Source organism: Sorex araneus, chromosome 6 (genome assembly GCF_027595985.1).
Source record: "Sorex araneus isolate mSorAra2 chromosome 6, mSorAra2.pri, whole genome shotgun sequence".
NCBI classification, from domain to species: domain Eukaryota; kingdom Metazoa; phylum Chordata; class Mammalia; order Eulipotyphla; family Soricidae; genus Sorex; species Sorex araneus.
Genome location: NC_073307.1, coordinates 145,558,201 through 145,572,024, shown reverse-complemented (window position 1 = coordinate 145,572,024; position 13,824 = coordinate 145,558,201). Strand labels below are relative to the sequence as shown.

At 60.3% G+C, this 13,824-nt stretch overlaps 1 protein-coding gene across 1 annotated transcript in view; it reads left to right on the top strand.

Annotated features, from left to right (window-relative positions):
• Window positions 1-4,067: 4,067 nt before the first annotated feature.
• ALX4 (ALX homeobox 4) overlaps window positions 4,068-13,824 on the top strand; it is a 50,097-nt gene continuing 40,340 nt past the window's right edge. The window contains 2 exon segments of the mRNA XM_055142317.1: window positions 4,068-4,538; window positions 4,620-4,907. Of these exon segments, the coding sequence (XP_054998292.1) occupies window positions 4,343-4,538; window positions 4,620-4,907 (484 nt within the window). The 5' untranslated portion in view covers window positions 4,068-4,342.

Below are 13,824 nucleotides of genomic sequence, written 5' to 3'. Positions count from 1 at the left end.
ATAAGCAGGGCTGATTACCCTGAGCGGCAGAGCCAGGAGGGTCAGGGGCGGGGTCCTGCCCTGAGCATCTCTATTTGTGCTACCAGGGCAATGGGGATGAGTTGCTGAAGACTATGAGCCGACCAGGGGCCAGCATCTGCATCTGCTACACTTTCCTATACCCAGGACCTTCTGAAGAACTCAGCTGCCTCTGCCCCTGATAGTTATCGCCCAAATCTGGACTGGACTCGTGTTACTCTATTTGTGAGTCTGTTCATGCTCTGGTTTATTTTCTCCTTCTGCTGTTCACTTGATGACCAGTGCTGTGTCCAAGCACTGTCATTCACAGGGGACTCAGTACCTCCGGGCTCCCCATTCTATTGGGAAGACAGGCAATAAACCAAGTAAGTCAACAGTGGGGATACGGTGTGCGATCAGGCTAGAGTCTGTTGAGCAGATGTGACAAAGTCACTAGGGTAATGAAGGCAGGTCTCTTAGAGGAGGTAACACTGGTCCCTTTACAAAGCATCTCCTCTTCAAAGCAGAGTAAAGGGTGGGGGTGCACAGAACTGGCTTCATTGCTCTCAGAGTTGCCCAACTGCTGGAAATTGTCTTGTGACTTCTAGGAGAAGTTAGTGGAGAAGATGGATGGATGGATAGATGGATGGATGGATGGATGGATGGATGGATGGATGGATGGATGGATGGATGGATGGATGATGGAATAGATGAATGAGTGGATGGATAAGTGGTTGTATGGTTGGATGGATGGAAGGATAGATGAATGAATGGTTGGATGGATGTGTGAGTGGGTTGATGGTTGGATATATGGGTGGATGCATGGGTGGGTTGATGGAGGGATGGGTGGATGCATGGGTGGATGTTTGGGTGGATGAAAGAATGCATCAGTGGAAGGATGGATGGATGGATGGATGGATGGATGGATGGATGGATGGATGGATGGAGGTATGATTGAATGAGCAGAGGGGACGAACAAATTAATTCACCCAGAGAAATAATGATCTACACTGACCAGCATTCCCTCTGGTAAAGTGTTTTCAAGGGGATTTATGGATTTTTTTCAGATCATGGGGACAGATAACATGCCCAGAATGCTCTCCTATGACCCCTAAGCTGGTCCCAAGAGTGTAGGACCTCTGCACACCGGAAGGGAGTCCAGCCAAGGCATCCAATCTGCACCCCAGTGCTCAGGAATACGAAATCCTTGGGAGACAGAAAGAGGTTGAACACTGAGATAAACTGGATAAACTGACGGAATTATGCACTTAAGCAGTCAATAAAACCATGGGATAAATAGTTGGGAAGAGCCAGCTGCAAAGACTTCCTGGATTTGCAGGATTTTCTGCAGTGAGTGTCCCTAGCAAAGGGCTGCCTGAGACCAGTGTCCCATGATCAGTCCTGTTCTGGAGTAAGAGCGCCTCCTCCATTCCACCCAGACACCTCCTCCCTCACCGTCCTCTCCTGTATCTGAATCAGGTACCACAGAGGGAACGGGGAACAGAGAAACTGTCTCCACCCTCTGGCTGTTTGCAGCCAGGAATGCTCACTTGAACTCCTTGGCAAAAAGGCACCTCTGAGATCACATGCATTTTCATTCATAAATTTAACACATTTTATGAGCACCTACAGAGCGCCCAGCTCTGCTGGAGACAAGATAGGCCTGGGTCCTGCTCAGGCAGAGAACAGACCACCAGACCACTGCTCTTGTAAGGAGGGGAGAGTCCGGAAATCTCTTGCTTTTTGCATTTGATTCAAAAGGGGATAAGGAAACAGATTTAGTCCTTAGCTAGAGTAAACCAAAGATTCAGGGTGCAACAGTTCCAGTTTTAATATTCTTATTTCAGAACTATTGTGGGGAGGGGTGCACCAGACATAGTACAGACCCTCTGAAACCCTCAACTAAAGTGGGTAGCATGCACACTGCCCCAACACAGGGAAGCAAAAAAAAGGGGGGGGGGAGGGCGTCCCAGAATCAGATAGGGAAAGATGAGGCTTCCTGGAGGAAGGAACTCCCAGGAGGAACCCCAAATGTTTATCAAGACTAACATACATGGGTGAGATTGGGGAGTCCTACGTCAAGGAAAGCCTGGTGCTGCAGAACTGGGCAGACTCTGAGAAAGGAAAGACATTTCTGCTGGGGGGGATGCATTTAGGAGGATGACAGTCTGGTGTGTGTTGGGGGGGATGCTCTCTGGAGTTAGGAGACAAATTGACTTGAGTTTGCATCTCAGAATCTGCAAAATGGGTAGACAGAACAACACAGGAGCTGAGGGGTGGCTGGCGAGGAAGCTACAGATGACTTCCTTTAGGCCAACAGTGCTCATCATCTCTGATCATGTACATCTATGATCCACAAGTGACATGGATCCTGGGGCCAGGAAAGCGCCGGTCCCCACGGGTGTTGGGGTGGGGCGGGGAGGGGAGTGGGGCGGGGTTCCGATCTGCACACCCCTGGCCCAAGTTTGTGGAATATCTTTATTAAGGAGAACTTCAAGGTAAACCGCGATGGAAACCAGATGTGCAAACGCCAAGTCAGAGGCAAAACAAGGAGCTGAGATGCGGAGGGGATGCGGATCAGCCCCGAGGAGGCTGGGGAGAGAGGGCCCCCTCATGGACTTTTCTTTAGGAGACCTTCCTTAGGAGAGCGACCCTGAGCCCCCATTGCGGAGCTCAGGGGCGCTTCCGAGCCTTCTCTCCTCGCCTCTTCACCTCTCACCCCGTCCTTGGCTCGCTGGAGCATCAGTCCTCCAGCCACAGGCTTGCCCTACCCTTGAGTGAAGGAACTGCTCCCCCGTCGCTCTCCGGACGACCTTCTCAGCGCCCCTCTGTCGCCTCCCTTTCCTCTGGCTGCATACTGCAGCTCGGGAGAGACTCGTCTTTTCCCAGAGGTTCCCAGGCAGCACGGTGGTTCCCAGCTGTGTGACCTCACCTTGGTAACTATGCCTCTCTGAGCTCTGGTTTGTTTGGGGGGGGGGGTAAATCTGAGGGCCCCTGTATCCGACGCTCACGGGTATTGGTGAGGCATCTTGGATGGTTGGTGCTGTGTTGGGAGCTCCACACACAAACCAAGGACTGTCCCCTGGTCGTGGCTGGTTCCAGGGCACTGAGGCGAGCTGCAGTGAGGACCACCACAAACCTGAACCCCCCCCAAAAAAAATTCCCAAGCAGCCAGGACCAGTGAATCCGGAGGGAGAGGAGCCGGCCTCGCTCCCACCTGTAACAGAGGAGCAGGTTACTCCCCTCCTTCCCGCGGCAAACGGGCCAGCTAGTCTCCAAACCCTCACAACCCACCCAGAGGCCGGAAAACCCGCCGGACAGGGTACGGCTACGTTGAGTTCCAACTCGCGGGGGCAAGGGAGAAGCAAGGCTCCAAGGCAATGCGCCCCCTTGGCCCCCACTCCCTCGCGCCCTTACAGGGGAGGAAAAAGGTTAACCGGACGTGAAAGTGACCGAGTCGCCGGGTGGGGAGGCGAGGGCGTGTGCGCGCGCGCGTGAATTTCGCCGAGGACCCGCGCGCGCGCGGGGCAGGGGTCGGGCGCGCAGCAGGCAGAGGCGCCGCTGGGAAGGCCCGCAGCCGCGCCGCCAAATTCTCCCAGAAAAATCCTCAGGACTCGCCTGCACTCGGAGGCGAGCGCGGGTCGTCAAAACTCCAAACGTCAAGACCTGTTAGTTTTCATTTTTCCATCACTCGCTGAAGTTTTTGTACGACCCCCGATTCTGCCCCCCGCCCCCCTCTCTCCCAAGCCCCCTTCTTCTCTCGCCAAAGCTTGGGCCGTCCGATTCTTCACGGAGCCTCGGGGAGCCCTGGGGGATACTGACACCTCCGCGGTCCCCGCCTCGAATCGGAAAAACCCTGGGGCGCCTCCGGGATGCAGCCCGTGCCAGCGAGCGGGTAGCATCTTCTGAACCGCGAGGAAAGGAGGCGCAGGGGCGGGAGGAAGGAGGGTAGGGAGAGAGGAGGAGGGGTGAAGGAAGGAGAGAGGGGGGTGGAATTCACTCTCTCTCTCTCTCTCTCTCTCTCCCTCGCTCGCTCGCTCTCGCTCTCGCGCTCTCTCTCTCTCTCGTTCTCTTTCCGCTTCAAACCCTTAAGAGGGTTTGGGAGATCTGGTCAACTTTCCGAAACATCTGAATCTTTTTACCGCCCTCCGCTCTTTCTCCGGGCCAGCTGTGGGGAGGGAGACGGGGAAGGGGAGGGAGAAGCCGAGAGCGAGAGAGCAGAGCGAGAGCGGCCGAGCCCGGGAGACCCCGAGAGCGGGCCGGCGAGGAGCGCACGACCCGCGCGTCGGGGCCTCTCCAAACTCCCCGCGCCCGCGCGCGCCCTGGCGCCCGCGCCCGCAGCGGCATGAACGCCGAGACCTGCGTGTCGTACTGCGACTCGGCGGCCGCTGCCATGGACGCCTACTACAGCCCCGTGTCGCAGAGCCGCGAGGGCTCGTCGCCGTTCCGCGCCTACCCGGGCGGCGATAAGTTTGGCGCCGCTTTCCTCGCCGCGGCCGCAGCCAAAGGGCCGGGCTTCGCCGACGCCAAAAGCCGGGCCCGCTACGGCGCGGGCGGCGGCAGCGGCGGAGGCGGCGGCGGCGGCGGTGGAGGAGGAGGAGGTGGAGGAGGAGGTGGAGGAGGCGGCGGCGCGGGGCAGCAGGACCTGGGGGCGCCCCTGGAAGCGGGCGCGGGGGCGCGGGGCTCCTTTAACAAGTTCCAGCCGCAGCCGCAGCCGCCCGCCCCGCAACCGCCGCCGCCGCAGCAGCAGCAGCAGCCGCCGCCGCCGCAGCCCCCGCAGCCCCAGCAGCCGGCCCCGCAGTCTCATCTCTACTTGCAGCGAGGCGCCTGCAAGACGCCCCCGGACGGCAGCCTCAAACGCCAGGAGGGCAGCGGCGGCCACAGCGCGGCCTTGCAGGTCCCCTGCTACGGTGAGTGCACGTGCGGGGGGGCCCCCCCGGGGAGTAGCGGGGGCGCGGGGCGCGCGTACCGACGCTCCGGTACCCACCCAACGCGTTGGATCCCGCGGACCGCAGAGTTGGCGCGCCGGGGGTAAGAGCGGGGGGAAGGAGGACACGAACGACGAAAGCGTAATTTTAGTTCCGAAAAAAAAAAAATAAAATAAAATCACGGGCGCACCGAGGGATGCGATCAGGCCCTTTGCAGACCCCCGTCCGTCCCCCGACCCGGAGCGCTGAGAATTTGGTGATTCGACCGACCCTCCGGCGGAGTTCGTTTCTCTCTTTCTCCGGCGGTTCCTAAACTATTCGCTTTGCGCTGCCGGAGGCGCCGGCTTGGGGGAAAGCGGAGGAGGCTTCGCCCCGGTTCCAGGCGGGGAGCGGACGCACCGCTCGGGGCGCCGGGGAGCCCGGGGCCGCGGAGGCCTCGCTCCCCGCCGCCGCCGTGGGGGCACCTCCGGTGGGCGTCACAGGTGCAGAGCCAGGCTAGGAGCCCACCCCGCACCCCCAGCGCAGCCGGCTGAGAGAGCGCGTCGGGGTGAGCCGGCAGAGAGAAGCGGGCGCGCTGCTGCGCCATGCGGGGCTAGAGACCCCGGGGGGCCGCGGAAGACCTGAGACCCCCACCCCCACCCCCCAGAGATCTCAGAGCCTTGAGCGCGGCTCACCTAGAAGAGGCGGATACACAGCGCGGTCCCTAGCATATCTCTCGGACCGGGGCCGCAGGCCTCGGAAACAAAGATGTTGGACCCATACGGAAGGAGAGTCCGGAAGGCCGGCTGGGGAGCGCAGGATTGTCCAGGGCAGTCCTGGGAGCTGATTTGGACCCACAGGGAACGCGAGGCCTAAATGACCTCCAGCCCCCCTTGACCGTGGCCACGGTACACAGGCTCTGGCCTTCCAGGCTCGCTGAGCAGAGCATCTCACCCCCCTGCGGTTGGGCCTTCAGTAATAACTCAGAATCCGCTCTGGAGGCAGAGGAAGTGTTCTCCGGGCTGGGAGCCCCGAGGGAGACAGGCCGGACCAGCCTCCCGAGGCCCCAGCTTTCAGGCCCAGGAGAAATCTGGGGCTGACAAGGCCTTGCCTTTGCAGCAGCGCTGATCCTGCCTGAGCTCGCAGGCCTGGAACTGGGACACGGAGGAGGCCTGGCCCGTGGGAATCCTTTGAGGCAGGGGGGGCCCCCCAGCAAACACTTTTTCACCCTCCCAGGTTTCTCCCATACCTGTGGCCAAGCTGAAGTGGTCACACAACCATGCATTTATGTACACCTGTGTTCTACACACACACACACACACACACACACACACACACACACACAGAGTCTCTTCCTCAGGATCCAGGTGCTTGCACTGTTACACTCAGGGTACCACTGACTCCAGTGGCCTCTTCTCTGAGACTCCTGAAGCCCCCGGAAGGCACAGACCAGGAGCGAGTTTAGGAAGTGGCCTTTCTGGCCCCTTCCCTGGCCACCTTCCTGCTGGAGGAGATCAGCCCTTCTGAGGGGCACACAGGTGCTCCCCACCCAGCCCCAGGAGCTCAGCACCCTCTGAGCGTTACTCCCCTGAATCACCCGGACCTGTTCCGTGAGGAGAGCAAGTCACAGGCTCTCGGTGGCTTCTGGAAGTGCTAGCTCTAGGGGCGCCCACGGTTTCTCTTCCATGGCATCGCCTTGTCCTCTTTTAGGGAAGTCCGTGAGAGCTTTGTGAGGAACCTTGGCAAGTGACTCCCCACCGCCCGCTAAGAACATGCCCCCAGGTCCCAGCCAGAGGGCTGGTTCCTCTGGGCAGCCTGGTGAGCCCCGCTGGATACCCCCCACCACATATGCCAGCCTGCTCCTTCCTCTGCTTCCCCTGGCTTTCACGCCGAAGGGCCGGGCAGACCATTTGACTGTTTCAGTCCACAGCACGGCCTGAGAGCAAACACCTCCACTCAAGAAATTTCCTCCTCTGCATGGGGGTGATCCCAGTACGGTTCCCCACTCCCCCAGTGAGAAAGCCAGGCCCTCCACCCATGCTCATCAGCACTGGCCTCTGTGCCACTGGGAACTCCTGTAAGCTAGGACCCGATTCTTGAGGACAGGGTGGACCACCCCTGACCCCTGTTCAGGGCATAGCCCGGAAACTTCAGGTTGGGACAAAAGCCAGGCTGGAATTCGCCTAGCCCCACGCAGGCCAGCTGCCCAAGATGGAGGACGAGGACTCAGGCACAAGCCACAAACAACAAGCAGGGCTGTTTACTCTCCGCTTCGCGGTGAGTGAGCTGCCATTCCCGGCAGGCCGGGTGCAGACTGGCTGCCCTTTGCACTAAAGACATTAGGGTCTTTAGGCCCAAGAGGAGGCCGGTGGTCCTTCATAGAGGTAGCTGGGGGGCAAGCACTCGAGCTGACTCTGCACTGCCAGCAAGCAGAGAAGCCGAGGTCCATGCGGACACGGCTCTCTCCGGCACGTGAGAGAGAGTGCGCGCACCAAAGAAGGAGAAAAGAGTCAGCTGGGAAGATGCTTGCTGGGGATGTTCCCCGGAGTTTGGGGGAAAGGGCGGCAGGTTGTCCAACAGTACCCAGGGGCTTCTCAGCAGAGCGGGTCCCTACTGCCAAAGGCAGCTCGGCCAAGGAACCCCTTAGCGCCGCTGCGCGCTGGAGACCCGGGCTGGGGGCAGCTCCTGGAGCTTTCTCCGAGTTGCGGGTGAAGACGATAGAACATCCTCGCGGTTTACTCCCGCTTCTAATAGCACCTTTCCGCGCTTCAGTCTCCGTTTCCCGTCGATGCGACGAGGGAGCCCGAGACGCGGAAAGCGCAGTTCGCTTTGGGCGCGCCGACGTCCGCGCTCTTACGAAGGCGCCGCACCGGGCTCGGAGCGCGCACCGCGTCCGTGCCCTGTCCGAGTCCCAGCCCAGCCCGGCGCGTCCTTGGCCACCTGCGCTCCGGACACATGCCAGGTGGGGGAACCCCTCGGTTCTCAGTGTCAAAAAGAACCTCCTAACCAGCCAGTTTTGGGGCGCCGATGCCTCGGACCCTCCAAACCCGACTCCGCGACTGGCAGCGGGCGCGCCAGGCCCCAGCCGTGCGCCCCAAGAAGCTTCTGGGAGTAAATCCCGCTTCCTCCTCTTTCGCTTTCGATTCGCTATGCAGGTTTTGTGTTAGGTTGGGATTAGGGGCAGTTGTTTGTTTTGGTTTGTTTTTCGTAGGTCTGCGGGGCCACCTTCCCGCATCTGCGGATGGGCGGATCGGGCGAGACCCCTGGGGCGCCGCCGGAGGTGGGGCGGGGCGGGGATGGCTTGTCGAATTAGATACACCATTTCTTGCGCTGCGGGGATTTTTCTCTCCCCGCAAGCTCCCCATCCACACACAACAGGACGCGTCAGCTACTACCTGCGCTGTTGCACCCAACGCGAGGGCGGGGGTCTCTTCTTTTTCCTAGAATGAGACCCCCAACAGGCAGAGACACGGAGGCGCGTGCAGAAGGAGCGAGGGGACAGAGGAGGGAGGAAAGAGAGAAAGAAAAGCAGGGGCCTCGTTGCTGTAACGACCCCTCACCCCATTTTGGAAGAGCAGGGGTGGCAGGAATGAAGCGACTTTAAATTTTTTTACTCCTTTTTTTCTCCCTGCTCCAGCACACATCCGCTGTAAAATCCAAGCAGCAGAAGGCCCGAATTCAAGGTCCAAACTTCATTATTTTAAATCAACCGATTCACGCACATGATTTTTTTTTAATTGTGATTTTTATTACATCGCTAAGAGGCCAATTCGAATCTCTCCGTTGCGGGTCATAGGTGCCCGAAAGTTCTAAAGAGAGTGGGAGATCTTAGCTTTTGTAAATGGGTTTAGGAAAATTTTAGACGAGACTTGGCATCCTCCTCCGCTTTGCGCCCATAGCGGTGTGTGTGTTTTGTTTGTTTGTTTCTCCCGTGGGGGATCTTGGACGCGGGTCCGCCTGGGGCGTGCGGTGCGCGGGAGCCGGGCGCGCAGCACGGCGGGACCGGGAGGGAAGCGCGTCTGAGTACCCGACAAAGCCTTTCCAGGGGCCTGCGTCGTGAAAGGCTTGTCCCGGACCGCGCGTTCGTTTCCGAGGTCCGCTGGGCGCTTATCACCCGCGTCGCGCCGTTTCCTCGGCCGCATCCCTATTCCGTGTGGCCGCAGCTCCGCGCGCTTGATATGGATGGCAAACTGGAAAAAAGCAAGCAAGAAAGAAATAGAAATACTGTTCTCTTTGCAGCTGTGGGGGAGCAGGGAATGGAAAAGGGGGTTCCCCCCTATTCGTTAGTCTTTGGATTTCTCCGCTCCACTCGCAACGCAAGCAGGATTCGAGGAAGGACAGGAGAAGGGGGAAATAGAGAGGAACTGCCCAGAATCCCCCACCACCATTCTGCTGGAGTGGGAAGGAAAACCTTGCCTCCCCACCCCACATCCTGTGTAAAGGCGACTTGGGGCCGGGAACTGCTCATAGGGTGCCCTGCCTTGTCCGAGTCAGAAGGACCAAAACCCAAGCTAACGGTTTGGGCTGCTGGTCCACGTTTGCTGTGGGTATAGCTGACTACTGTCCATGCAGTCAGTCCCCGCTGCCGGCCAGGCACCACCTGGCCAAGTACTACTGCAGCTCAGGTGTGGACAGTCGCTTAGAGGACCAGGAAGGTCCTGGGCTTAGGGAAGCAGCCGGCAAGGAAGCCCGGCTCTCTGGGACATCTTCCACGACGGAAGCTGCTTCTTGCTCAGGGGCCCTGGACACAACCCTTGTAGGTGGTTGGGAAAGAGGCTCTATTTTCCACAGGACCCTTTGCAGGGGAATGGGGGGAGGGGGATGGAGCCAGCAGCAGCCCCTTTCTCCAGCCAGCAACCCCTCCCAGCCATGCGCTGGAGCTTCTGGAGACCAGTTAACTGGACCCCGTCTGCTCCCCCCAGATGTGCACCTTCCCTCCTTTACAGATGTGCAGCGGGCTGGGCAGAATGCGCACGCCTCAGTCTCCTTATCTCCTCACAATGTCCCCTTCTCCCCCACCCCGGGGATGAACACTAGGTAGTTGTTCTGCCTTGGAGCTGGTCTCCCTTAGCTGGGCTGTCTCCGGGACTACAGCAGAAGCCCCCATGAGTCCCCAAGGGAGGTGTTGGGGGACCCCATTCACAGCAGACCCCCTCTGCTCCCCCACTTCCCTCCAGCTCTTTCTGTCGAGTTATTAAATAAGACATTTTCCCTACCCCACCCGCGGGCACCGCCAACACCCAGCGGCAGAAGGGGGAGTGGGAAGGGAGCAGAGAGCCAAAGAGAGATGCAGAGGGGAGGCATGGGGGTGGGAGGTGCTGGGCAGCAGGCTGGTTCCTTCCTATGCTGTGCCCAGCAGCACCCAAGGGCTTTTTTGTGTTTTTTTCTGGAGAGAGACATTGCAGGGAATTGGTGAGGGAAAGGCTAGTTAAAGGCGATGCCTTTGACTTGCAGACCTTCGAGTCTTTCCCAAGAGGCCACCCTCTGCCCTCCCTCTACCCTCTGGTGGCTTGTCCTTGGGTTGGCAAGGAGGAGAGTGGCTGCTGGTGCCCTCCCCGTGGTGATGGGGGTGGGGGTGGGGTCTCTGGCGCCAGTACAATTGGAAAAAAGGAGCCCCCTGCCCCACCAGCATCGGGTTTTGTTGTTTTGTTCGTGTATTTGTTTTGTTTTTTGATTGATGCCGTGCCCGTGCCACACCAGTGGTGCTCAGGGACCCTACGTGGTGTTGGGGATTGGACCCAACTGCTTCCACAACATCCTCCAACCTTCTCCCCTTGCCCCCCCCGCCCACCCCCCAGCAGATGCTTCAGGCCTCACATCTTCCAGCAAACATCCAAAGTTGGGGCGGGAGCTGGGGTGTGGGCAGCAACTCTGAGCATCCAGCAAGATAAACGGACAGCGGGGGGCACCCTGGCTTAGGTCAAAATTTGGAGTCAAGTCGAGAAGCTGGAGAGATGGGGTGGGCGGTCGGTCCAGGCTGGACACTCATGTCCTGCTTGGCAAACAAGCGCTGACGGACAGACTGGTGAGGCCAAGATCCGAGCAGGTCTCCGGGCCCGTCTGCAGGGCTTTGGGAAAACTCCTTCCCTCTCTGGGTCCAAATTTTACCTCTGAGAAGTACTGGGGGGCTCAGGTGTTTGCTCACAAAGGCGCTCTAGCCGTTTGCTCGCCGTGCCTGGTGCCAGTCTGGCCCCACCTTGCCCGGCTTCCCGGTCCTCCCCATCCGGGGAGAAATTTGTGTGGAGAAATCAGGGAGAAAGGGGGCTAGGATCTGGAATTTTCTCTGGGCTGTGCCCCGGTGGCCTCTGTGCAGGTTCTGAGCTCTAGGCTGAGGCTTCACTGTGAAGAGGGGTGGACTACAGTGACCAGCCCCAATTCCAGGGGCCTGTGGGGGGGGGGGCAGTGCTGGCCTTTCCCGCGCTCCTGCCCCTGGCTCCTGCTCTTTGCTCTGCACAGCCCACGGCCGAGGTTTCTTCCCGGAGGACAGACCCGGTCCCTGCCCACTAGCCTATCATTTTTGTCCTTTCTGGCATCCATGAGGGCTGCTTCCTGGAGGAAGAAGGGCCAGTGAAGAAGCCTTCTCCTCCAGGCTGTACTCCAGATAGGCTCCCTGCGTTGGTGAGCTGAGCCCAGTTCCTCCGTCATGGCAGGGGCCCCTGTGGGTCTGCGGGCACCCAGATGTGCCCACTCGGAGCCCTGGCTGGGTCCCGAACTGCATGTCGGCCTGTGTGAACACTGTCCAGCCCCCGTGGTGGAGTCTGGGTGTCTGGTGTGGCCCACCCAGCTGCCCCCGTGGGAGGGCCGCAGCGGCACTGAGCCCCGGGGCCTGCTCAGCATAACCACTGTCCCCGGAGTGGCTCCCCCCCACCCCCCGGCCGTGGTGACTAAGTCCCCGTGTGTCAAAGTCTGTGGCCTTCCCCTCCCCTATGGTGACAGTCCCCGAGGAGGAGGCTGACTCAGCTAGAGGCAGACACATTCTTCAGACACAGGGTCCACCCAAGACCTTCCCCCCCAAAAAAAACTCCCATCCACAGCCAGACCTAGCCCTGGCTCTCCCCAACCCCCCCCCCCCACACACACACACACAGACAGACAGAGCTCTCCCCAGAGGCTCACAGTGACAGAGGGGGAAAACCCATTGTCATACTTGCTGCAGAACCCATTTATCAGACAAGCAGACTGAGGCCCCCGGGGAGAAACAGGGTCTCACAGCCAGCTGAGCGGGAAGGAGGACCTACTTCTAGGGGGTGGTGGAGGTGGGCGTTCCCCCTCTCTCTGCACTGCCAGCCCCCACCCCAGCTTGCCTGCCTCCGTGCACCTTCTAGGCAGATGCTTGAACTCGCAGCTCTGCAGCTAAGATTCAGGGCGAGGGGGGTGGGGCACTAGGGCTGGAGTGGCAGGACCCAGTGTAGGAGCAGCTCCGCAGGGACCCGGCTGCCCGTGCTCCCTGCAGCTGGACTGTCCTTCCTAAGGGGCCTGGCGCCAGCGTGGGGCGGGCGAGCTGCAGTCACAGCCTATGGCATCAGGCCCGACGCCCCTGCTGCTCCCCTCTCTCCCCACGCACAGGTCATGGTGTGGGGCAGGTCCCCCCCCACCCCACCCCGCCCCACCCCTCGCCTGTGCTGGAAGGAGTCTGATGTCCCTGAGCCTGCTGGCCCAGATGTCCCGTTTTGCACACAGGCGAGGTACATGCCCGATTCCACTGACTCATCGTCCCTCAGCTTGGCCTGTCGCTGTTCCAGGCCCCGGGGGTGGGGGTGGGGGGTGGGGGTGGGGGAGCGGTATTCTCAGAACATTCGTCCCAGCCTCTGCCCTGAGGTCCCTGGGGACAGACTGAGCAGGCACGGGACTGTGCCCCACTGCCTGCACAAGCCACGCCTCCACTTCCTTCCCCTGCGCTGGGCCTTGTCCAGTGAGGGAAGGGCTGAGTGGGGTGGAGGGGCTGGGGGGCTGGGCGGGTAATGCCCCCCCCCCACAGGGGCCGGATCTCCTCTGGCCCTTGACCAGCCTTTGCTGCTGCCGCTGCTGTGGCTACTGCTTTCTTGGTTCAGGGCCGCACCCGGCAGTGCTCAGGGGCTACTCCTGGTTCTGTGCTCAGGATTAGCTCCTGCGGGTGCGCAGAGGTGTAGACCCAGACCTCCTGTGTGCAAAGCAACTTCTCCAGCCCCCAGAGATCACCGTGGGCTTCCTTCTCCCTTGGCGCCTTCTGTGCTGGGCTGGCCAGCTGGGCACCCAGTCCAGTTGCAGATGGGGAAACTGAGGCAAACTGACCTCAAGCTCCTGCACCGTGGGTACAGTCATGCTCCTTCTCCTCTTTGGCAAGGGGGGCTGTGAGGGAGAGTGGAAGAGAGGCGGTGTGGGGGTCTGAGGGTCGTCCGGGGTTGGGGGGCTCAGGACTCCACCCCACTTGCTCCCCCCCTGGGAGGAGACTGGGGACTGGCAGACTGTGGTAGGGAGTCTTCAGACTCATGTCAGAGCAGGGTCAGAGACTCTGGGGCCTGTGTCATGTCCAGGCGCCCCCCTGGCCCCCCGCCATGTCCACGCACAGGGGCTCAGTGCCCGGGGGAGGTGGAGGAGGGCGTTTCCATGGCGCACCGAGTTTAGCTGAGCACAGCACCTTCCCAGAGACGCAGCCTGCTGAGCCTTGGGGTTCTGTTTGGCTCCCTGCACGGAATCCCCATCCCGGGGGTCCTGCCCACCCCCCCGACTCTGCCGGGGTCCCTATCCACCGGAGGCCGATGGCCGGTCCAGTCTCCCAAGGGGGAGAGCTCTGGCTGGTCAGTTTGCCTCAGTTTCCCCATCTGCAGTGCAGGGGAGATGATAAAGTGAGGTCGAAGGGGCAGGAGACACCTCTGTGCCGTGCGGGTCACTGACAAGTCTCTTGTTGGGGAGCCCCGTGGCCCTCCCTGGGTCCCCCTCA